The sequence below is a fragment of the Mus caroli genome, unplaced genomic scaffold (assembly GCF_978045245.1).
Source record: "Mus caroli unplaced genomic scaffold, Mus_caroli_1 scaffold_1, whole genome shotgun sequence".
NCBI lineage: Eukaryota > Metazoa > Chordata > Mammalia > Rodentia > Muridae > Mus > Mus caroli.
Window position 1 is genome coordinate 37,264,912 of NW_028227256.1, and position 25,912 is coordinate 37,290,823.

Here is a 25,912-nt window from a genome sequence, read left to right on the forward strand (position 1 = left end):
TTTGGATTTCTTCAGGATCTGTTGTTGTCTCCCTTTTCATTTCTGATTTTGTTAATTAGGATACCATCCCTGTGCCCTCTAGTTAGTCTGGCTAAGGCTTTATCTATCTTGTTGATTTCCTCAAAAAACCAGCTCCCGGTTTGGTTGATTCTTTTTGTTTCTACTTGGTTGATTTCAGCCCTGGGTTTGATTATTTCCAGCCGTCTACTCCTCTTGGGTGAATTTGCTTCTTTTTGTTGTAGAGCTTTTAGGTGTGCTGTCAAGCTGCTAGTATTACGTTCTCTCTATTTTCTTTTTGGCAGCACTCAGAGCTATGAGTTTTCCTCTTAGGATTGCTTTCATTGAGTCCTGTAAGTTTGGGTATGTTGTGGCTTCATTTTCATTAAACTCTAAAAAGTCTTTTCTTTCTTTCTTTCTTTCTTTCTTTCTTTCTTTCTTTCTTTCTTTCTTTCTTTCTTTCTTTCTTTCTTTCTTTCTTTCTTTCTTTCTTGACCAAGGTATCATTGAGTAGAGTGTTGTTCAGCTTCCATGTGAATGTTGGCTTTCTATTATTTATATTGTTATTGAAGATCAGCCTTAGTCTGTGGTGATCTGATAGGGTGCATGGGATAATTTCAATATTTTTGTATTTGTTGAGGCCTGTTTTGTGACCGATTATATGGTCAATTTTGGTGAGGGTACCATGAGGTGCTGAGAAGAAGGTATATCCTTTTGTTTTAAGATAAAGTGTTCTGTAAATATCTGCTAAATCCATTTGCTTCATAACTTCTGTTAGTTTCGATGTGTCTCTGTTTAGTTTCTGTTTCCAGGATCTGTCCATTGATGAGAGTGGGGTGTTAATGTCTCCCACTATTATTGTGTGCAGTGCAATGTGTGCTTTGAGCTTTACTATAGTTCCTTTAATGAATGTGGATGTCCTTGCATTTGGAGCATAGATATTCAGAATTGAGAGTTTATCTTGGAAGATTTTACCTTTGAAGAGTATGAAGTGTTCCTCCTTGTCTTTTCTGATAACTTTGGATTGGAAATTGGTTTTTTTTTTTTTTTTTTTTTTGATATTAGAATGGCTACTCCAGCTTGTTTCTTTGGACTGTTTGCTTGGAAAATTGTTTTCCAGCCTTTTACTCTGGGGTGTGTCTGTCTTTGTCCTTGATTGGGATTTCCTGTATGCAGCAAAATCTTGGGTCCTGTTTATGTAGCCAGTCCATTAGTCTATGTCTTTTTATTTGGGAATTGAGTCCATTGATATTAAGAGATATTAGGGAAAAGTAATTGTTACTTCCTGTTATTTTTGTTGTTAGTGTTGGGATTCTATTCTTGCTGCTATCTTCTTTTAGGCTTGTTGAAGAATTACTTTCTTGTTTTTTCTAGGGCATAATTTTCTCTCCTTGTGTTGGAGTTTTTCCTTTATTATCCTTTGAAAGGCTGGATTCGTGGAAAGATATTGTGTAAATTTGGTTTTGTCATGGAATACTTTGGTTTCTCCATCTATGTTAAATCAGAGTTTTGCTGGGTATAGTAGCCTGGGCTGGCATTTGAGTTCTCTTAGGGTCTGTATAACATCTGTCCAGGATCTTCTTAGTCTTTCATAGTCTCTGGTGAGAAGTCTGGTATAATTCTGATAGGTCTGCCTTTATATGTTACTTGACCTTTTTCCCTTACTTCTTTTAATATTCTATTTTCACTTAGTGCATTTGTTATTCTGATTATTATGTGACTGGAGGAATTTCTTTTCTGGTCCAGTCTATTTGGAGTTCTATAGGCTTCTTGTATGTTCATGGGCATCTCTCTCCTTAGGTTAGGGAAGTTTTCTTCTATAATTTTGTTGAAGATATTTACTGTCCCTTTAAGTTGAAAGTCTTCATTCTCAACTATACCTATTATCCTTAAGTTTGGTCTTTTCATTGTGTCCTCAATTTCCTGGATATTATGAGTTAGGATCTTTTTACATTTTGCATTTTCTTTGATTGTTGTGTCCATGTTTTCTATGGAATCTTCTGCACCTAAGATTCTCTTTTCCATTTTTTGTATTCTGTTGCTGATGCTTGCATCTATGGTTCCTGATTTCTTTCCTAGGATTTCTATCTCCAGAGTTGACTCCCTTTGTGATTTCTTTATTGTTTCTACTTCCATTTTTAGATCTTGGATGGTTTGGTTCAATTCTTTCATCTTTTTGGTAGTGTTTTCCTGTAGGTCTTTAAGGGATTTTGTTTTTCCTCTTTAAGGGCTTCTAGCTGTTTACCTGTGTTCTCCTGTATTTCTTTAAGGGAGTCATTTATTTCCTTCTTAAACTCCTCCATCATCATCATGAGAAGTGAGTTTAGATTCATATCTTGCTTTTCTGGTGTGATGGTGTATCCAGGACTTACTATGGTGGGAGAGTTCGGTTCTGATGATGCTTTGGTTTCTGTTGCTTCTCTTCTTATGCTTGCCTCCTGCCATCTGATTATCTCAAGTGCTTACTGACCTCAATATATCTGGTTGGAGCCAGTCCTTCCTATAATCCCAGTTGATTCAGGACTCCTTAGAGTCTAGCTTCTCCGTGATCCTGTGATTCTGGGATCCTGTGAACCTGAGATTCTGGGTATGTCAGAGTTCTTGGCAGTCAAGCTTCCTCTGAGACCCTGAGATCCTGGTGCGACCAACCTCCTGGTATCCTGGGATGCTGAAATCCTAAGATCCTGGGCGTGTTACAGCGCCTGGAGCTGATGTCTCCTCTAGGGAACGTGGGGCTGTTTGGTGTGTTCGAAACCAAGGTACTGATCAGAAGGAACCCGAGCAGCTGTTCAAGCAGGGCTCCTGTATCTTTGCTCCTGCTGTCACAGGCCCATCATGATTGGTTTGGAACAGATGTTGTGTTCTACTCACCAGTGATCCTAAGGTTCTGGGCATGCTAGGGTGCCTGCGGCTTGGAGAGTCCTCTGAGTACCATCCACCGAGTTCGTTCTCAAAGTGGCCCAGAGCTGGCGCCGACTGGAAGGGCACTATTATAATTTTCAATCCTCTGTAAAATTTTTGTTTTTTCTATTTTGCATGTGTGTATTGTGGATATTTTTGCATGTGTGTGGGCATATGTGCAAGTGTGTACAGCAAGTTGGTGTCTGTCCAGATTCATGCTCGCTTGCTCTTATATGTTATTCTTGAGGGAAAGTCTCTTCATTAAACCCAGCACTTAACCATGTGGCCAACCTTACTAGCAAGCTAACACTAGCAAGCTGTGGATTCCCTGTCTCTGCCTCCTGAAGCTGGAATTACAGGTGGTAGCCATGCCTACCTGGCACTTAGCTGGGTTTCTGCAGATCCAAATGCTGGCCCTCAAGTTTGCAGAGCAAGCACTTTCAGCACTAAGGCAGCTATTCAGCCCTGATCTGTAATTTGTAATTGTCATTTTCATAACTTATCTAGATATGGAGAAAGTCACCTACATTGCTGTTAAACTCCAGGTCTTCAGGAATGGCCCATTTTAACCTTTAGATACCCAAGTGACCATCTTTCTCTCTTGCTGATAATGTTTCAGATATTCATTCTTTTGCCACCATTTCCGGAGATTAGACTTCCATCTGCTCACTGATTCCACCTCCATGAGACTTTTACATCCAGTGTGTATTAGTTAGGCTGTCCTGGGATATTTTGCACCTGAAAAAGATGCTGTACTTGCCGAACTGGGAGTAGAACAGGAGTCAGAATGTGTGCTGATGAATGACAGTATCTTCATAGCATTAGCTTGTGAGCTATGAATAAATAAGAGATTTACATTTGCATGGTTCCCAGAGCTTAGATTATTTAAAACCTGCATTGGTTACATATATTACAGATAGCTTCAGAGATACCCAAATGTGTTGGTGTCACATAAACGAAAGAATATTCACACTTACCCTTGGATTAATTTGATCAAGAGCAAACTCAAGTTTGAATTTTTTTTTCTATCTCCCTGTGTCTCTGTGCATATGTCTGTCTTAATTTGAGGTTTAGGGGTTGTCATTATTCTGTCTGTTGCTGAGTCCTTGTGTCTGTATCTACCTGTAGCTGTTGGTGACTTATTGTCTCTTTCTTTATGTCCCTAACAAAGGGTTTTGCTCTGTATTGACTGAACATTACAGCATCACATGGGATGGAATGAGGGCTACATTACACACATTTTAAACAGAGTTTAGCAAGGGATTAGGTCACTGACTCCAGTTGATCCCAAAGCACTCAGTTTTAAAAACATACTATTTTCAAGTTATATCTGTATGTTGTACCCAATATTTATGGTAGAAGTTTGTATATAAGATCTTTTTATACCTGTATCATGTTTTCAGTGTTGACTACCATAACAAAAGTACATGCATACATTGCTCTTTGCATCAGGAGAGTAGCATAGTACATACTTTAAAACTAGAGATATGTACTAACTTATGTTGTGACTGATACATGGGAAATCCAAGGCTAATGGGGTTGACTGTTATGTTATTCTCTTAAAGTAGATTAAAAATCAGGCGTAGGGAACAGTATGATATCAGGATAAGTCTTAAGACATCTTAAGGGGCATTAGCAACTTGCCTATATGGTCCAACAAAAGTTCCAGTCTCTTAGAAATGCAATCTATTTTCATAATAATGCATCTCTATAACAATCTCACTGGAAAACGATTAATGGCTGCCATTTTTATTATTTCTGCTTTAAATCTTGATAATGAGATATCCCCTCTGGAATTAAAAAAAAAAGTTAAGCCAGTAGAAAGTTTGTACCCTCCAGTAGATTGGGAAAATGGCACTTCCAGTCACTGCAAGGGGCAGGATGCTCCTTATACAGCAAGGTTAGTGTTAATGTGATGGCTCATGTGGATAGTTGGAAGAAACCAATGAGTCAGAGGTGGGATTGCTCAACTATGAAGCATGGTACAGAATGTGCCTAGAAAGGGACTCTCAAGTTAAGCCTACAGGAGAGAGGTTTTTGGAATCTAAGAATTTGAGCTTTGAGACTCTGAACCCCGAAGAAGTAGACCATGAAACTCATACAACAGCAAACCAAAGACAAGCCCCCAAACCACAAACTACAGATAGAAGACACAGGGTGGGAAGAGGATAACTCAGACGTGAGTTTGCTTTTGGTCAAATCAATCCAAGGATTGAATGTTGAGTTTTGCCCATTAATGTAACGGACATGTCTTGGTACCTTTGAGAGTCGTTGTAATGTGTCTAATGGATATAGACTGTCAATAATCTAATCTCTAGGTGCCACATAAATTTATATGTCTTATCACTCCCCCATTTTATAGAGTATATCTATGAAAATAACTAACACTCCACACACTCATTTGAATGCCTGTTGTATTCAAAGTGCCGACTTTATTGTGGTGCCTTATCCACCCAACCCCTAATAGTAGGTCCCATCTACTACTGGTGAGCAATTGTCAAATAGAGTTTCCTTAAAGAGTATCTGTTGGAGCAATGTGTAACCCACTTAAGAAGACAAGTTGTACTTCGTAAATAAGCATTCTGGCATTACTTAGGGATTGCCCATGCAGAGTGGACTTATTCCTCTCTGCTGGGGTAGAAATTTAGGATGCACTCATCTCTGACTCACTATGTGATAAGGGAATGTAACACCGAGTTGCTTGCATTTTCCTTGAATTGGGGTTTTATCTGTTTTAACTATGAAACTGTGATCTTCATGAGGACAGTAACTGCATCTAATTTCTGCATGGCCAAAGCCTCTCTCTGTGCTGGAAAGAGAGGAACTCAAAAATACAAATGAAAAACAGACTCAAGCCGGGCATGGTGGCACACGCCTTTAATCCCAGCACTTGGGAGGCAGAGGCAGGCGGATTTCTGAGTTCAAGGCCAGCCTGGTCTACAAAGTGAGTTCCAGGACAGCCAGGGCTACACAGAGAAACCCTGTCTCGAAAAACAAAACAAAACAAAACAAAACAAAACAAAACACAAAAAAAAAAAAAAACAAAAAAGAAAGAAAGAAAGGAAGAAAGAAAGAAAGGAAGGAAGGAAGAAAGAAAAACAGACTACAGACCAACTAGCCAGGCAGTCTCACTGTGGAGTGAGCGCTGCAAAGGAAGGGACAGGTTTGAGCAAGAGTCCGGAAGCGGGTGTGCGAGGAGAAGGCGGTGGCTTGATACGGTGAGTTACTGGTGAGGAAGGTGAATTGAAGGCGGCTCACTTGGCAAGATGTTTGTCTTGGAAACATGAGGACCTTGATTGCTCCCCATAAACACATTTTAAAAAGCTGGGTGTGGTGGTGCACAGGGGACTGGCAGATCCTTAGGACTTGTTGGCCAACCAGTTCTGACAAGTCAGTGCTGTCTCAAAATAAAAAGTGGAAAGAGACAGAGGAAAACACCTCATGTCTATGTCTAGTTTACACACAACACCACATACACCACACACACACACATAGACACACATACCCAACACACATAGACACACATACACACACACACACACACACACAAATACATCACCACACACAGACACACACAGACATACATACAGATGTACTCACACATACACACATACAACACAAACACACATACACACACAACACATACACAGACACACATACATATCACACACATACATATACACTCACACATATACAAATATACACTCACACACACACAGCCACACTCACACAGCCACACAACACAAACATACAGACACACATATAACACAGATACACACACACACACACACACACACACAGGAATGGCATGTGAGTCTCTTCTCAGACACACAAATACGAGCCTTTCGTTTTCTGTGGTTGCTGTAATGACAAGAGAGAAAGGCATTCTACAGATTGGTAGCTGCTGGAGCCCTGAAGAAGTTCTATGAGGTTTTCTCATTATAGACTGATGTACGTGCGTTCTTTTCTCTCATTCAGGCCTCCAATTAGTTGGTATACACTGGATTCTATAAAGCAAACTCTCATCCATGGAGAGTTGAGTCTCTTGTGTGGTTTAAACAGTCATTATCCAACTCACTGGGGCTTGCAATCCTGACAAAGGCGCTTGGCATCATGGGGTAGGAGTCCACTGGAGGAGGTGGGCCTTGAGGTGGAGAATACTCTTCATCTGCAGCCTTCCTCCATGAAATCTTTGCAGTTCTTCTCAACTCCCATTAGACTTAGTGTTTGTATCACCCATTTTAGTGTGTGTCCTTACCAAGTCTTCTTGAGGTAGATATAAATAGAAATAAACAGATCTCTTCCTTCCTTCCTTCCTTCCTTCCTTCCTTCCTTCCTTCCTTCCTTCCTTCCTTCCTTCCTTCCTTCTTTCCTTCCTTCCTTCCTTTCTTTCTTTCTTTCTCTCTCTCTCTCTATGTGAGAGATCTATCTATCTATCTATCTTATCTCTCTGTGTGAGAGAGAGAGAGTGAGAGAGAGACAGAGAGAGAGAGAGAGTGAGAGACACACACACACACACACAGAGAGAGAGAGAGAGAGACTAAGTGATGAGCATCTACCCTCCCTTTCTCTCTCTATGTTGATTGTCAGCTTGAATTGATTGAGAAGTGCCAAAGAATTTAAAGAGCAACTCTAGGTGTGTCTGTCAGGGTATTTCCAGTGAAGCCTAATAAGAGGAAAATACCTGCCCTGCATGTGGGTGGCACCATCCCATAGTCTGTGCGCCAGATGAAACAAATAGGCAAAAGAGAAAGCGGATTACTGCTGTCATTCTTTCTAATCCTGGCCTCCATGGTATGTTCTCCTGTGTCCCACCCCATACTTCTCATGACGGACAAGAACTTCTGAGGTCACAAGAACATTAAATCTCGTCTTCTTTAAGTTGTTCATGTCAAGTCTTTTGTTAAAGTGACAAATCGCTACTAGCACAGTAACCTCCATCTTTTTGTCCATTAACCTCACTATCCTATTATCTGTCCATCCATCCATCCATCCATCCATCCATCCATCCATCCATCCATCCATGCATCTATCATCTACTCTCTCTCTCTCTCTCATCTATTACCTATCTGTCATTCTATGTCTGTATATCATTTATCTAATCTATCTATCATCTCTGTCTGTCTGTCTGTCTGTCTGTCTGTCTGTCTGTCTGTTTATCTATATTATGCATTGCCTTCTGGCTAGATGGTTAATATCTAAGATTTAGGTTGTAAGTGACTATGTAGATATTGGGCAGTGGTTCTTCAATCTTCCTGAGGCTATGACCCTTTAATATAGTTCCTCATGTTGTGATAACCTCCACCTATACAATCAGTTTGTGCTCCTCCACAACTATAATTTTGCTACTGTTATAGATTATATGAAATGTAAATATCTGACATGTGACCACGAAGGGGCTGCAACCCACAGGTTGAGGAACAGTGATATAGACACGTTTCCCCACAGTTCATAGGTTAATGCTGACAGAGAGACTAGAATTTGCCAGCACTCATTCCTTTCTTGTGTGTGTGCCTGTAGGGTTGTGAAGAGATTAAAGCGGGGGAAAAATACAGCCCTTCAGGAGCAAAGCTTCTTGTGAACAACGTTGCTGTGGAGGACAGCGGGAGCTATGCGTGCTCAGCCAGACTGACTCACTTGGGGAGACACTTCACCATTAGAAACTACATTGCTGTGAACACCAGTAAGGTTTTGTTTTTTTTTTTTTGTTTTCAAGTATGGTTGCTTTGTTCTCAGCTTTATGGGAGTCAGATGGCTTCCTGTTCAGGCTTTGGAGATTGGATATTGATTGTACAGAGCCCCCCAGCCATGCTGGTGATAGATCAGGGGGCCAGAGAGTGAGGTCAATGGGCACAACCAGCTAGGCACAAACAGCTCACTTTTCTCTCCTTTCAAAACACAATATTGAAAACTCTTGGCTGGAGAACATTGAAAGAGATCATGTAAAAGGGGGGACTTCCTGGGTGCCTACCAAAGTGTCAGCATCCAACACAAGGTAGGCAGTATTAATTCTACCTTCATTTCCCATCATCTCTGCTGTTTGAGTGTTGTGCTGGGCCTGTCTAAGGTTGGTCTTGCTGCAGCTTCAGACTCTTTGGCATTCAGTATCTCTGGGTAGGGTTCTTAGATAACCTACCATTTGTACTGTGTCAGGCCAGTCCTTTTGGAAGCAACCATGCCATTGTCCTGTCACCAACACCCACTGTCTTTGAACGCACAATGATCTGCAGACTGTAAAGTAGTGTCTGAGATGATCAGCGTGGGCAGATTCTTGTACAGTCAGGAAGGAGCAACTTTAGATTAGAACCATCTACAGGACAAGAACTGTGGCTTTTCCTTCTTTCCTACACACTAAATGAAGACTTCACCTCTCTTATTTGATGGTTCTTCTGCTTGGGCCTTCATGCTGTTGCTGCACCTAAGGGAATACAGCTTTCTTTTCCTTTCAGATTTATTTTTATTTTATACGTGTCAGTGTTTGCCTGCATATATGTCTGTGTATCACTTGCATGCCTTGTGACCAAGGAAGCCAGAGGAGGGCATCAGATACCCTGGAACTGGAGGACAGGTGGTTGTGAGCCACTATGTGGGTGCTGGGAACTGAACCCAGGGCCTATCAGTAAGTGGCTTAACTTCTTACCATCTTAACTATCTCTCCAGCCACAACATAGCTTCTTCTCCTTTTCTCCTCCTCCTCCTCCTCCTCCTCCTCCTTCTTCTTCTTCTTTCTTTAATGGAGTTGCACCCTTGGGCAGCAGGAAGCTATCACGGGAGCAGATAGGTAGCCCAAGAGATTCAAAGAATGGCTAAGATGTTTACAGACAGAAGACAGAAAGCTGTGGAGGCCTCAGAACAAGAGGAATCATGCTGTGTCTGAGGGATGGAAGACAGACAGGCTGGGCTGGGTTGGTGAGATCATGGTAGGTAATGAGGTTAGAGACTCAGTCAGGAGTGAGGGATGGGTAGAGTTTGAAATACAAACAGGGCAGTGAGGAGTTTACTCTCAGAACAATGGCAAGCAGCCAGTGGGTTTGATGGCATGAGAGCAGCCTGGTGTGCTTTTAATGTCTGAAGCAGCTGGCTGTCCCCCAGGGAGAACATCAGGACAGTGGTTAGGGAGAAGGTGCAAACATACAGGTGAGACATCATGCAGGCACAGGCACATGATATCATGAATGATGGAGTGATGCAGATACTGACAAAAGCATCTCCCAAGGGGAAGCATACACCTTTTAGAGTTACTTCAGTAGAAGAGACGAGGTCATGGGTTCTAGGCGTTTGGGCATATGCTACTGGGTGGAAAGTGACATTAGGCAATGCAACAAGACAGCTCAAGGGGAAAATAGGTGTTGGAGAGATTTGGTCTTCAGCAAGTTGAGCATGAGGCATGCAAAAGAAGTAGAGTAGGCTGTCACCTCTCATGGTCTGGAATTCAGATAGAGTTCTGGAGTTAAGACTTTCTGAGGACTGTCTTCTAGAAGGCAATTCAAGCTGTGAGCAGCTCAGGTGGCCTTAAAGGAGTTGAGACCAGAAAACAGATGGTTCAGAAGTGAAGGCAGAGGAGACAACTGTGAAGCATTGGAAGATTAAGTTGTTAGGCTGTGTGGTGAAGTTCAGTAGGATGATGAGAGAGTGATTGACTGGAATGGTCTCCTGGTTTCATGTGTGTGTGTGATCTAATAGGTGGTGATCTTTGGCTACCCGGCTTTACTCATGAATAGTAAACTGAAGAGCTTTATAGAAAGTGGCGATATTTTGGGTATCCTGATGTCACACTCTTGACTTTTGACGTTTCTTGACTAATGTTTTGGAAGGTCTTTTCTTCCTGTCATTACATTAGTGTATGATTTCTGTGGTTCTAACTCAATCCTTGTGGGTGTGATTTCTTATCAGAGGAAGTTGAGTATGGAAGAAGGATCCCTAACATCACGTATCCAAAAAACAACTCCATTGAAGTTCCACTTGGTAAGTGAAACTGTCGGAGCTGTCCAGTTACCATAGATAGGTAAAGCTTGCTGCACCTTCAATGGATGCATTAAAAGATCAAGGTAGAGACAACCCCCCCCCCATGTCCAATTTCCAACTCTGGATGTGCCTGAGCTCACCAGGAGAGTCTCACTGACTTCTGTGAATACAAAGGCAATGAAAACAGGCAGGATTACTGAAGTATAAAACTCCAGCTACTAAGTAATCTAGATCAGGAATTCTGGGTTACATTATCTCATACTGGAAAATACATCCAAGCAGTCAGACAAATAACTGTATTACAGCCTTCATTTACACAGTAAGAGATCAAACGTGCAATGCTTCAGAACAGATACTCCCAAATTTTTGATATAGCGATAGCTCCAATAAATAAACATAGTGAGAGCACTTTCTGGAAAGAGGGCAATTAAACCAAGTCTTCATTGAAAGAGAACTCCTCAGACTCAGTCAATACCATACTTCAGTTAGCACTGTATTGGTACAATAGCATGCTTTTTAAGAGACATATAAAAGTTCATGATCCAAAAGATTAAAAATAACAACACTGGAAAGGTATAATTTACAAAAATTATCATAAAAAAATTAGTTTGGGTGTTTCAACCTCATAATAACCTTTCAACCCCCCAAATAGTAAATAACAAATTGAGTCACTTTGTTCTAATTAAAACTTCAATGCCTTTCAAAACACTTTGTTGTTGTTGATACTGATGGTTGGATCATACACACTGGACAAACAATCTACCACTGGGTTTTATCCCGAGTCTTTTTACTTCTTTATTTTGAGACTAAATTTAACTCATTTCCTATTCTAGGCAGGCCTTGAATTTCTCATTTTCTTGCCTCAGCTTCCCAAGTTACTGCTCTACCAGGCCTAGAAAAATAGCATTTTGAAGAAACCGTGTATCGAATACATAAAGCTAAAGGCCCTAGAAATACAAGAATAAGACAACGTGGCAGAAGGTTCTGTCCTTTCAGGTAACAGTAGCTTGTTTGAAATTGACACAAAGCCAGCCAGTACAGCATGATTTAGGTACTCCATAGCATAAACACACAAGCACATAGAAACACCATGTTGTACTGTTTAAAAATATACCATTCCTGTTTATTTGAATTTGAATTTAAATAATTGAAAAGGAAGAGAAGTTAAACAAGCACATTTTCTAATTATTAGCTTTCTTGGTTACAAGTTACGTCATAGAGTCCGTCACAAAATAGTGACAGCGAGACATTGTCTATCAAATGTGGCGTGTGGCCAGTGCTGCTTCCAAAAGACATTGGAGTTTTTAAATACCATTATAACTAAGGGCAGAAATAATAAAAACACTTCCGTCTTTCTAAACAGCAACTAAGTAACAAAGATGAAAGTGGAAACAATGTATTTACCTCTCCTGCTAAGAGTGGTAAGAACAAGGTCTTAGAGCTGGTTCAGGGGGAAGGCCTGTGGCTGTGGTGGGAAGGACAGAAACCCCCAGGGAACTCAAGCACCAAATAGTAGACTTAGAAACATGAACGTCAGCAAAACAGACAGTGTTAAGGGTATACAAATCTGCTTGAAAGACCCAGGCTGGACTGTTTGAGATGCTCTGTAAAATGGTTGGAGAGCTCTGAAGACCCTAAGGACACACTGATGTACTGATTCCTTGGCATGTGGATACCCACAGACTTCACAGACACCTACAAAGACTAGCTATTAATAATTTAATTGGCTTTGTTTCCCAGCAGGGGTTACAGCAGTGGTTCTCAACCTGTGGGTCGCGACTCCATTGTGGGGGTCACATATCAGATATTTACATTTACAATCCATAAGAGTAGGAAAAGTCACAGTTATGAAGTAGCAATAAAAATTTAAAAAGTAATTTTATGGTTGGGTCCAATGCAACATGAGGAACTCTGTTAATGGGTCTCAGGGTTAGGAAGGGTGAGAACCACTGGGTTAGAGAGAGAGAGAGAGAGATCTGTAGGCCAAATGCAGAGTAAGCATAAGTCCAGAGTCATGGTCACTAGAAACCATGAAAAAAAGCAGGATGTGGTGGCACATGCTGCTAGGAAAGGCACAACATGGATATCCCTGGGGCTTACTGGTCAACCAGCCTAGCTTATTTGGTAACTTCAAGGCTAATGAGAAACTTAGACTCAAAAAAAAAAAATTACATGGGCAGTTTCTGAGGGATGACACCAGAGGTTCATATCTGGCCTTCACATGCAATACACACATACACATGCATACATATCCGCCACACATGCAAACTTCTTGAAACTCATACCTATACCCAAGCATACATACACATACACACAGATGCACACAAGAGAGTCAGGGAACCTGGACTCTTTAAGGAGGATAAACATAATCATGTTGAAGGATCTTTTATCTATGTCACTGTTGTAAGAAAACTATCTAAAATGCCACAATAACGTATTGTTTTTCTTTAAGACTATTCTGATACAATAAAATGTTTAGAGCTGGTTTTACACGGTTGAATCACTAATATAATATTTTGACATTACATGTTTTGTAAATGACTCTGCCAGGCTTGTTTCCTTGGGGACACAGGTACTATAGAGGATTACATGTTGGCAAACATTTGTCCTGTTGGGGACTCTCCTTCTTCTCTGAGGCACCAAAACCACTTTTCCCAAGAATATTGGTATAGCTGTGTTGATATCAAGGCAGCTGTTAAAGCAAAAGCTTTATTATAGGTCAGTAGAGGTGTAATAACAAAATTTCATCTTTGGATATGTAAATACTTAATAAAACATGTCTTTAAAAAACTTGTACACACAGAGGAACACTGTTCATAGGCAAGTATTGACCTTTCTATAGGTTTATCAATAGATTAAAAAAAAATCAGATTACTGTGTTCTTTTCCATAGCTTTCTAACATTTTTTTTGGCTTTATAAGAATCAGTGAATTTTAAATGATTAAAAACTAGGTTGGAAGACTAATGATTTCAAGATTTATTAGGAGGCTAAAAATTTTATACATTCTATATAATAATTGAAGAGAAAGATCAGAGGTGGACTCACACACACACCAGACTTCTGGATCCTTGATAAAGACTACAGAGAAGTAGATAAGTCATAATCTTGAAAAGGAGAGAGAGACTTATACGTAGTCTAGGCTGGCCTTGAACTCCTGATCTTCTTCTCTCCATCTCCCTAAGTACTAGGATTATAGATGTGTGCTACCATACTGGACTGGGAAATTAAAATTGCTTAAATAAATAGTACTTGCCTATTAGATGTAATATAGAACACAATGAAACCCGACCTCTCTATCACATAATATAAAAATAATTCTGGGTGGATTGTAGACCTGAGTATGGTATTCAGAACAATGTATCTCTAGGAAAACAATTTCATGACTTTAAAGTAGTAAAGAATATTTTAAAAATTGGGACGTACCAAACCCTTGTTGTAAAGAAAACATATTTAAACAGGATGCTGTTAAAAATAAAACTCTGATTATTGAAATACAGTGGTAAAAGTATAAAAACAAAACCTTTGGATCAGAATAAAATGCTTATAATATCTGAACCCAACCTCTTCACATTTATAAAGGAAACAGGACCTAGTAGAGGAGGGAAAGTAAGCTGTGTTCAGTCACACGGCCAATAAAATACACGATGGCTGTTTGCTCATGAGCCGTGTAGAGAAATACAAATCAAGTTTAGGGCTTGAACATCTATAATAGGATGGTCTGGGCATTACTACTATTGAGTATCTAAGCAACATTACACTGTTCACGTGGGAGTCTGGGCTGCTACAGCCCTCGAGGAGACAGTCCATCACTATCTTGTGAAGTTGACTATTGTATGTAGCCAACACAATGCTGGGGAAGCTATGGGTACCTATCAGGTATATGGATTATAAGTATGTGTATACATATGTATATATATACATGCAATGTGTTCATGTGGGCCTCAGGAAACATACACAAGAGAGTTCTGAGAAGTCTCTCATCAAGTATTAAATATTAGAAATACATGCAATGTAAATGAATAGGTCTTAATTTTAGAAGAAATAAAGAGCTGTCATATATTACACTATGAAACAGCAAAGATGAGCCTCCGAAGGTAAATGTTAAGCAACAAGAGCTAGAATCTGTGGATAAATATGTAAGCAGTGCAAAATAAAGGAAGGAAAGGAGTGTGGGAAACTCCAGAATTCTCAAAATATTCTGTTTTCTTCGTGGAGGAGACTGTCTGGGTGTTTACTTTATTGTAACCCACAGATATTTAGCTATACTCCATGGTTCTTATTAAACATGTTATACATTAGAATAAATTGTAAACTACCACAGAGGTGAAAGAACTCTTGAAAGATGAAGTGGGCCTTAATAGACTGAATGATAAAGAGTTATCATATATCATATAATATATATGTATGTGGACATAGGATAAGGGACAGAGGAAAATGGAGGCAGTAGCCACATCTGTGAATGTGAGAATATCATTGGATTTGAGATTATGTCCCACATCTCCCTCCAAAGTATGTATCACCTAGAGGAAGTCACTCTGTCTGTCTGTCTGAACCTGAGTTTCTCATCTAACACACAAGGACCGCCTTCCAGTCTTCTGCTTTGCTCGATTCTTTCAAAGATTTGCACCACTGACCTAGAGGGACATGAGCAGGAAGCACTCTGTAGATTGTAAAGCACTTCACTGCTGTCTCTGGGTGTTGATGAAGTACAGTTTGCATCTCATGCTGTGGGAGACTCTCCTCAGAGGTGTGGCTACTGGGCAGTGCATGCAGAGCCCTTCACAGCACAAAGGCTTCTCCTCGTTCCTCCTGGCTTTTATACAGAAGGAGACGGAGGCACATTGACATCAACCTGGGGGTGCTTCTGGCAATTAAGGTATGGCTGGCTAACTCGATGTCGACAAGTCCGACAACTTGAGAAATCAGTAGCATTTCCAGTCAGTGTTTGTAAACTTGATTGCTCCAGGCTCCACCCTCATCGTGAACTGCAATATAACAGACACGAAGGAGAATACAAACCTGAGGTGCTGGAGAGTCAACAACACCCTGGTGGATGACTACTACAAAGACTCCAAACGCATCCAGGAAGGAATCGAGTAGGTGTTAAGAGTCGCTCCATCCATACGAATATGCCGGTACCACTGTTTGTGATGGACAGCTCCACTCGAGTTTGCATTTCCCCTCTTGTCTTTTAATGATTAGTACACACTGTGTGTAGCCAGGCATCTTGTTCAGGCAAATGCAAGGTGTTTATGTTTCTGACTGAATCAATGTCAATGCCACTTGAACTGTAGCTTAGAGAAACAGCGTATGTATGTCACTCAAATCCAGCCTGTCCCATTCAGTGACCCTGTGACTTGCTGGCCTTTAGTGTGAAAGTAGCAATGTGAAAATCACTGCAGGGTTTCTTATGGGAGACTGTGCACAGTCCAAGGTACTCAAGCCCAACTTACAGTGCTATGATTATGTGATATAAATGAAATCAGAAGTAGTGCTCAGGGTGAGGCTTGCTGTGTGGATACATTGGGATATAGTCTGGGGAACAGAAGATGCCCATTAGAGCTACACATGATGCTGTAGTTAGCAGAACCACACTTTCTCATGACTGTCCAGGAGAAAATGCAAATTTACACCTACAGAATCTCTATACATCGAGTCACTCTCATATGTATTCTTAGAGTAAAATAATGGCCAGAGAGTTCTCTAGGGAAAAACAAACAAACAAACAAACAAACAAACAAACATATTATTTATAGAAGATAAGCTATACCTTATGTTGGGTAATGGGTCCTGTGTTAATGGCTGACTCTTCCTTCCCTAGAACCAATGTGTCCTTGAGGGATCAAATTCGGTACACAGTGAACATAACATTCTTAAAAGTGAAAATAGAGGACTACGGCCGTCCTTTCACGTGTCACGCTGGAGTGTCTGCAGCCTACATCATTCTGATACACCCAGGTAATACCCAGCATGTTACCTGCTGCTCAGAGCATTGAAAACCACGGCCAGGGAAGGCTTACTAACGAGAAGTGATGTCATATGTTCAGTCGGAGGCAACAGGGGGCACCAATTAGAGAACTCAGGCACACCATTTCGTTAAGTACGGTGCTGTGTCTGATAGCTGTCTTGGGATAAAGCTGTGACTCTATCAAAGTGTGTTTTGGGCTGAGTCATCTTCATAGACATTGAGGGTTTTGTTTTGTTTTCACTGAAATTCCAGAAAAATGTTCATGGTTTCTCCCTCACTTTCATGACCTTGGGCTAGGCTCATTCTGTCTCTAGTTACATCAGTTTGAGTGGGCATACAGTATGGCTTCCTTGTCTTGATCTCTTGGGGCCTTTTGTGGCTGGGTTGGGTGGGAAGAGCATTGGACTCTTCTGTATGCACTGCTTGTCCTGGCTTTTCAAGATATTCCTTCCTCAGGTTTTCACTGACAAGCACACCTTTATCTGCTATGTCCTCACCCCTGGCAATTTTCTTCTCTCCGTGGCTTCCACTATCACCCCAAGGTAGATGCAAAAACATTCTCCTATCTAGCTGTGCTCTCTCTTTCTTCATGGCAACTTCATGGTCTTACCCACTCTCTACTAGTCTACAGAATCAATGACAAAGATGAAGAATATATTTAACCTCCTAAACTTGGTTTTCTTACCTTTTAAAAATATACCCCATATTTCCCAGGTACTATAGGATCAGTACTATCTGGTGTCATCTCAATCCTCTTATTATCTTTTGACAATGGCTTAACAACTTGTCTTATCTTCCTCAGGCCTGCCTGCTACATCTGCCCCACTTTCCCATTCTACTATCTGTATAGATGGTGGGGTTGCTTCCAACCTAGGGTTTAATCATTGATGTTCCTGTGTTTAAGCGCTGGCTTCAGCACCAGGGGGCTGTGGACTTTCTATACTATTGTTGGGAAAATGTTTTGAGAACAAGTTGGAATTTTCTTTTTTATTGTCAAACACAATATACACACAAAATGCACATAACAGTTACACTGCAGATGAGATTCAAATGAGACTACACCGAAGTCTCTGACACAGCAGAGAGGGAGGGTGAAGGCCCAAGCTCTCAGCAGGACAAGGTTTTATAGGAAATGGCAAGTAAGCAAGGGGGTTTCAAGTCTGGCACACATCTGTTTTCGGGCTATTATGGAATTTTGTTGCCCTTTAAAATAATTGGCTGGTGCTGGGAGCCAAACCATAAATTTTGTGTGTGTGTGTGTGTGTGTGTGTGTGTGTGTGTTTTGAGACAGGATTTCTCTGTTCTGCTTTTCTCCTGATTGGTGGTTGTTAAGAAGTGAAGTTTCAGGGGAAGGCTTGTAACCTGGAAACAGGTTTGTTGGGGAATAACCTGGAAACTAGTGCTAGAGAGTTCAACCTTAGGTCAGGTAGGTTCTCTAAGATGGAGTCTGAACCCAAGATCCGGTCTCTCATTACCTAGTCTCAAGGTGGCCAAGACAGACTCTTTTCAGGCTAAGTACCTGGAAGCACCTTGCTTGGAAGAATTTTGAGGCCAAGTTCAGGCTCAGAGGGGCTAACGTTACCAATTAACAAGTTAACACCTCACTAGAGCTGTCAGTGGTGCGACAGGGGAAAAGAGCACTTTTAAAAAAATAATATAAGTAGGCAGCTTTATTGTGAAGCTGTTCTCAGGTAGACAAGTTTACTGTCCTCAAGGACTGAGGCCAGGGAAGTCATGATGGGAGAGGAAAGTGGGAAACCTACTCTGAGAGAAGAGGAGAGAGAGAGAAGGAGAGAAAGAAGGAGACACACACACACACACAGAGACAGAGAGAGACAGAGAGAGAGAGAGACAGACAGAGACAGAGAGAGCAATTTGTTTATTTTATATGTATGAGTACAGTGCCACTATCTTCAGACACACCAGAAGAGTCCAGTGCCCAGTGTTACTGGTATTGTAAGAACAAGCCACGCCCAAAGTTGTAGGGTTTTTTGTTTGTTTGTTTGGTTGTTTTTTTTTTCCCCACGGTGTCCCTGATGCTAAGATCTGCATCTTTGATTTGGGCCAGAAAGAAGCAAAAGTTGATGAATTCCCACTTTGTGGCTACATGGTGTCAGATGGTTCTGAACATCTCTCTTCTGAAGCACTGGAGGCTGCCCCTATTTGTGCCAACAGATACATGGGAAAGAGTTGTGGCAAGGATGTCTTTCATATCTGAGTAAGGCTCCGTCCTGTGCATATCATCTGCAACAACAAGACGTTGTCCTGCGCTGGGGCTGACAGGCTCCAGACAGGTCTATGTGGTGCCGTTGGGAAGCCCCCCAGAGCACAGTGGCCAGGGTTCACATTGGCCAGGTCATCATGTCTATCCACACCAAGCCTCAGAATAAGGAACATGTGACTGGGGAACATGTGTAGAGCCAAGCTCAAGTTCCCTGGCCTCCAGAAGATCCACATCGGCTTCACGACGTTTAACGCAGATGAATCTGAACACATGGTTGTGGGGAAGCAGCTCATTCCCGATGGCTGTGGTGTCAAATATATCCCCAATCGTGGTCCCCTGGACAAAGAGAGAGCTCTGCATTTCTGAAGGCTTTCACAGTGCTGTCTTAAACCCTACCAAATCTTGTTCAGTAATAAATCTCATATCCAGGCAACAACAGCAAGGAGAAGAAAAACCAAGCTAACACCTGCCAGTCATGGGGGAGGAGGAGGGACTCTTCACTCCTTTGTTTGGACCCTACTTAGGAAACTCTTGGTTGCTCCGGGTGCTCGTTCTACAGCCTCACATGGTAGCTTTTCTGTGGTTGGTCAAGCACACCTTGTTTTGTTTGCCTTGATTTCTTAGAAACCTCACCCTCTTAAGTCTAAACTTTTTGGTTTACTTATTGGTGACTTCTTCATTTGACTTCCTCATTTTTTTTGTTTCTGAAGTTATCTGCAGATTTGACTCTTAAACCTGCTTCATCCTGAGCAGGATGACTAGAAGGTTGTCTGGACGGGCTGTCTCTTTCTGGGAAAGTCTTTTTTTTTCTCCCCTTCTGTGTCTTTTAATCATCATCTATCCTCTGCTTTCGAGTCTGAAGGCTCCTGATGATGGTTCCATGAACTCAGACTCACAAATGCCATTCTATTTATGGCTTTATTTTATTTGTAAGCATGTTTTGCTTGCACATATATACATGTACCATGTGAGTGCCCAATGCCCATGGAAATCAGAAGAGAGCATCAGATCTCTTGGAAATGGAGTTACGAGAAGTTATGGCTTGAACCCAGGTCCTTTGGAAGAACAGCCAGTACTCTTAACCTCTGAGCTATCCTTTGAACTCATTCAAATCCTATTCTTAATAAGGGTATCTGGTATACCAGCAGCGAGCTGTACATTTATTTCCACTTCAAAGTCTCTACTCATTTGAGCTTCTTCACTAATAAGACAATTCTACTGTCATCATCTTTGAGCACATTCACAGAGCCAAACATGTCCACACTACTCAGTGCAAGGAACAGTCAGACCACACTGCGGCTGCCAAGGGCTCTTTGAGTCTCATTAAGTACTGTGGGCTTAGTCATGGAATAGTCATATCACAGTTTATAATTTTAAGATCGCTATCAGGGGCTTAGACTCTTCCAGGTTAGATCCTCCCAAAGGGAGAGATGGTGTTGCTCACACAACTCTGATAGGAGCTGGCAAAAAGCAGAAGATAGACACAGGGGAGATGCCATTTCATAGTTGGAAGGCAGATGACAAAGGTTATAAAGATGGGACAGGGTCAGATTGGGTAACAGCCTGCAGATCAGTGTCCACTGGCTACAGAGGGACTTGCTCAATGGATTGATTTGGGGTGGGGGTTGGTACCAAGTGTGTTTTCAGTCTCTGTTCTCTATCAAGCTGTTATATCTAAAGAAATGATACGATATGCAGGAAGTCTTAGGCCTTCAGATGTTTACTGTATGTGTGGCCTGAGAAGGATTTGATAAGCTATTTCTTGAAGATTTTATAAAGCAGAAGTGCTTGTTCTGGGAGACTCAAACACTTCTCCCCCATCCCACCAGACCCACGAGCCCCCTTTCAGGGTGAGTGGACAACCTGAACGGGCTGATGAAGGAAGTGGTTGATGCGGTGGGTTCCCTTTTTCTCTTCCCTCATTCCTGGGCACCCTCCTCTGGCAGCACCCTTTTGGGTTGTGGCAAGGTAGGGCGCTGCTTGGTTCCTCTTCTTGGCGTTCAAGAGTTGTTCTGGAAGCAACCAGGACTTCCCTTTTGGAGTAACTGATTCTTCCCCTAGCTGTCTGCTCCCTTGCCTGTCATCAGAACTGTATTCTGCTCTTAGCAGAGCAGGCATTGAGTACCATATCAGGAACTCTCAGACAGATACTGGCCCTGGCTTCAAGGAGCCCTGGGAAGGGTCGGATGAGGACTGTCTCACCATGGTCTTGTGGAGCCAGCACAGCCCATGTTTGGGCAAAGGGCCAATGGCTTTTATCAGTTTTAACAGGAGTCCCTCTGCTCAGCTCCGAGGGTCTTAAGAAGCAGTATGGTGGGATTGAAACCCAGATTCCCCAGGGGAAGCCATGGGGGACATTTCAGACCCAGTCAGATTGTACCTCATGAAGGTACCTGGATCCACATGCTCTGAGACAGTTTCCTTGCAGCCGGAGTCCTTTTGTTCTGGCATGAATACCTAAGGCTCCCTGGCTTTTAAGGAGTCCATTTCTTCCCAACCTTCTCAGTGGAAATTAAACTAACCAAGTTGTGTACTCACAAGGAAACTTAGAGATGTGTGTTCAAGCAGTAGCCTCACGTTTCCCACCTGACTTTGACTAAGAGCCACGTGTAAGCGTGGAGGTCAAACTAACCTTCGGCCACTGACTTTTCCCTGTCATTTGCAGTTCCAGACTTCAGGGCTTACCTCTTAGGAGGGCTTATGGCGTTCCTACTTCTGGTTGTGTCTGTTCTGTTCATCTACAACAGCTTTAAGATCGACATCATGCTGTGGTACAGAAGCGCCTTCCACACTGCCCAGGCTCCAGATGGTAAGTGTGTGGTGGTCTTTGGGGGCAAAGCCCTCAAAATTGCTGTCCACCCACCCAAGTACCTCTTAAGTGTTCTTCTCCTATTGTTATAGTGGGTAATCTGTTCTCCTGGCTGGAGAATTTAGTGTTCAGTGTCTCAGGAGGACTTCATGTGCTTCAGAGAAATGATCTGTCTGTGATTACCAGCCTCCTTTGCCAATAAGCTGGAACACAGGTAGTGACCAGGAAATAGCCACTAGGCAGCAGCAGAGGCTAGTGGTGGGCCATCCTGCATTAGAAGGCAGTGGGCCATCCTGCACTAGAAGGCAATGGGCCAGCTGCTCTAGGAGGCAGTAGGCCAACCTGATTTAGGAGGCAATGGGCCAACCTGCTCTAGGAGGTAGTGGGCCATCCTGCTCTAGGAAGCAGTATGAGAAAGATATTTTCTGGGTCTGTGAAGCAAAGAGATTTCTGCTAGAGGAGATGTGCATATATTACCCCTCTCTCCCCCCAATTTAAAGCTCAGCAGGTCATAGAGTGATGCTCTCCTCTCTGTAAACCCTACACTTGGTACCTGAGGTAATGTATGTCTCTGGCTTCCAAAAGAGACCTACCTGGATTTACTCAGAGCTCTCCACTGGGTGGCTGGGTGAGATATTATCTTCTTTCTCTGAGCTACAAGGAAGGTCATAAAGAGGGAGAGGAAGGCAGGGGGAGAGGGAGGGAATGAGGTACAAGAGGAACAAAGGAAAAGGAAGAGACCTGCTTCTCTCAGTACTTAGCAGGAGCCTGAGGCAGGGGTCCTTTTTCACTGATCTGAAGGCCAAAGCTCTGCTCAGTGCCTTCACTGGTGTCTCTGTCCTGCCACCATTTTTTTTTCTTTTCACACAGAAATGCCTTCCTGTGTTACAGAGCCAACATTTCTCTCCATTTAGGTTGTAATACAATGTAATTTAAACAAACAAACAAACAAACAAACAAACAAAAAGTTTCAGAATGAATTTGATCTAGTAAGGCCCTATGGAAATCAAAACAAACAGACAAAACACCATTCAGTCTGCTTTGCTGTCCCTTATTTGCCTATAAAAACAAATAAAAAGACAAAAGAAATCCACACAGCTGGCGTGCTCTGGGATGAGTAAATGCATGCCTTCTTAGGTCAAACATTTTTCTTGGACAGGAGCAAGAGAATGAGGAAACTCAGGGTCCAAACATTCAGAGTAGCAGATCTAAAAAAGGAAAGACAAAAAAAGAAAAAAAAGCTGTTTGTTCTAAGCAGCTGTTTGTGTACAAAAGTCGCCACACAGATTATTGTGTACAAGTTGTTGATAAAACACAGATGCTGTGATTCAAATGCTGTATTGAGCTAAATGTCAGAATTCAACAATTGGTAACCCAGATGCTGGGGTGTAGCCCAATGTTGATGGCTGAATGAAAAGGAAGAAATAACTAGAAAAGGACTTGACTATTCCTCCAGGTGGTGGAGGAGAGAGTCTATTGTAGATAAAAGAGGAGCATAGCCTGGGGTGGGGGGCAGGGACATCCGGGGGAGTACAAAGCCTTGTGAGGAGAGGGGAGAGCAGCTGGTAACCAACCTGGGCCAAGAAAGTAGACAAAGGGACCAGGTCACCCAGAGGGAGCTGGAGGAAGGTCAGTTAGTTTATCCTCTTGGAGAGTTCAGGGTAGGGGCAGGGTATGCCAGTCCAGTCTGGAGGATCCTGTAACAGGTAGGGACTGAGGAATGCAGGGAGAACTTGGCAGCCAGCACCTCAGCCCTTTGTCCTGGGTTTGAGATTTAACAGTGGTGAGATGTAGCCTTGGTCCTTGCCTGGCCAGGCCAACACAATCTGAGGTGCTTGCCTGTCTCCCTGGCTGTCCCTTTGTGAAGAGGCCACAGCACCCATTTCTTCTGGAGTAGATAGGAGTGGTCTGCCTTCTATTTCCACTGACTAAGAGAATGTGACGTGACGTTCTTTCATGTGGTGTTTCTGGAAGCTCCAGCCTCTCTGGCCCCTTCGTGTTCACATCTCTGACTCACTGTAACTCCCAGAAGAGTGAGTATAGCCTTGCCTTAGTTATTTATGGTGTGCACATAGTATGATAAAGCTGCCTGGCAGAGAAGTTGAGTTTGTCAGCAAGAGACGGAAGGAGGAGTGACTCACTCACCCCTGTGGAACCGGGGAGCCCAACAGATGACACATCAGGACCCACTCCTCCCAGCTCAGCCCAGCCAGGGGTGGTGGCTTTGGAGATTGGAGCTGACAACAAGCCAGGAAGCCTCATGATTTTCTTTGCTCTTATTTTTTAATTCTGGAAAGTGTGTGCTTCAATCTTCCCACCTCTCCACCTACCCAACCATCGTTAACTTTGGATAATGTCAAAGAACTTTGAATAATGTCTCTAAAATGATCTAGTGATGAGCCCCTGAGGTTGATCATGAATTCTGCTGACAGCCTGAATTCTCTTGGGAGAATATTCTGGAACATATACAATATAGTGAATATGGATGTGGAAGAGAGAGAGAGACATTATGTCTTGCCAAAGTTCACTCTAACCTGGTTGGTCCAGCCTTGCCACACAAAGTGACCCACGAGTTACAGTATGGCAGCCATTCACAAGCCTGCTTGAAGTCAGGGAGTCCTGTGTTTCTATGCTGCCCCAGGTGATGTCAGAACTGGCATGTTAGATGTACCCCAGTATCTGCAAGACTTGAATGAAAGAGTGGTCAGCAACAGGTTGACTGAGAAATATGTGCACTGCTATCTTTATTCCATTCAGACTTCTGTGCAGCGTGCAATGGACTAGAACAGTTAGAGCTAACCCAGCAGGTGTACCAGGCAACAAAAGATAAGTGAACAAACTAAGCAAAATTCAGAGTTGGTGAGAGGTCTTGGTCTCTAATGGTAAAATTGCTTTCCCAACTAAAGCCACGTCAGTTAACTCTGGCTTTCCCCACACATGTTTCTGTGGTTTGTGAAATAACATAGATCATTCTGGGGGCTCATTTCCAAAGACAGTTTCCTGTGGAGAGTCCCATTTATGACAGTGTTGTAATGTAAGGAATCTGGTGGCCTTTCGCATTTCCAAAGTAAACGTGATCCTATGTGTTATGTGTGTTCACTTCAATGTTTTCTATGCATACTGGGGTGGACAGACAAGCCAGTCCTCAGGCAACTTGGCCAAAGGACCTTAGATAAAGTATCTTTTAAATTAAAATTTTATCTATCAACTGCTTGATTTGCTCTGGAATGTCACATCAAGAGAGAAGGGAACTGGGGAAACATTAGGCAATTTCTCATAAATATCAATCTATAAACATGATCTCCTTTAGGTTTTACAGACAGCAATAGAGGTGTGAACAGATGCTTTTAGTTGATGGGATGGTTCGGTAGCCTCGGAAAATTAAAAAAAAAAGTTTGGCCAGGCCAGAGATAAATTGCCACCTCTGCCTCTGAGAGATGTGGATTTTGGGAGCAGCCACCAGCACATCTGAGATTCCTCAGAACAGCCAGTAGGGATTCTCTAAGTTCTGGGAGGTAACCAATTCATCATCTGTGCTGCCTGTCACTGTTTCCTCCACTGCTGCTCCTTTAACTTCATGGTGCACAGCAGCCTTTTAGTGTGTGTGTGTGTGTGTGTGTGTGTGTGTGTGTGTGTGTGTGTGTGTGTGTGTGTGTTGTGGACTGGGTAGACATCTGAGGCCTCAATGGTTGACTACAGCTACCTTTGGCTGTTGTCCTCACTGCCTCTCCACAAGGGCATCTGTTGTCAGTGTCTCTGGGTGGAGGAGGTGGGACTTCCTGGAAGGATAATGTTGGCTTTCAGGAGATAGGTCAAAGCCTTGTTTTCTTTGTTTCCTCGATCTGGGTTTGACTTGGGTTTAGAAAACACTACACACCTTTGAGAAATGGTGCAGCCCCGTTATCTCAGCTTCCTTCCCAAAATCTTAGATTCAAGTGTATGTCTTGAGGTTTATCAGAAAGCGCCCCATGCTACTATCTGATCCTGTCCTTGGGGGCTAGAGAGATTAACAGCAGTAACTGCTTTTCCAGAGGATTCTGGTTGGAT

General features: G+C 42.4%; 1 protein-coding gene and 1 pseudogene across 1 annotated transcript in view; both read left to right on the top strand.

The window, feature by feature from the left end:
• The window catches only part of Il1rl2 (interleukin 1 receptor like 2), a 44,370-nt gene that overhangs the window by 11,364 nt on the left and 7,094 nt on the right, over positions 1 to 25,912 (top strand). The window contains exons 5-9 of the mRNA XM_021169276.3: positions 8,419 to 8,581; positions 10,792 to 10,863; positions 15,831 to 15,960; positions 16,686 to 16,822; positions 21,722 to 21,865. Coding sequence (XP_021024935.1) covers positions 8,419 to 8,581; positions 10,792 to 10,863; positions 15,831 to 15,960; positions 16,686 to 16,822; positions 21,722 to 21,865 — 646 coding nt within the window. The remainder of the gene's footprint in view (positions 1 to 8,418; positions 8,582 to 10,791; positions 10,864 to 15,830; positions 15,961 to 16,685; positions 16,823 to 21,721; positions 21,866 to 25,912) is intronic.
• Positions 18,725 to 19,422, top strand: LOC110307208 (large ribosomal subunit protein uL16-like; annotated as a pseudogene).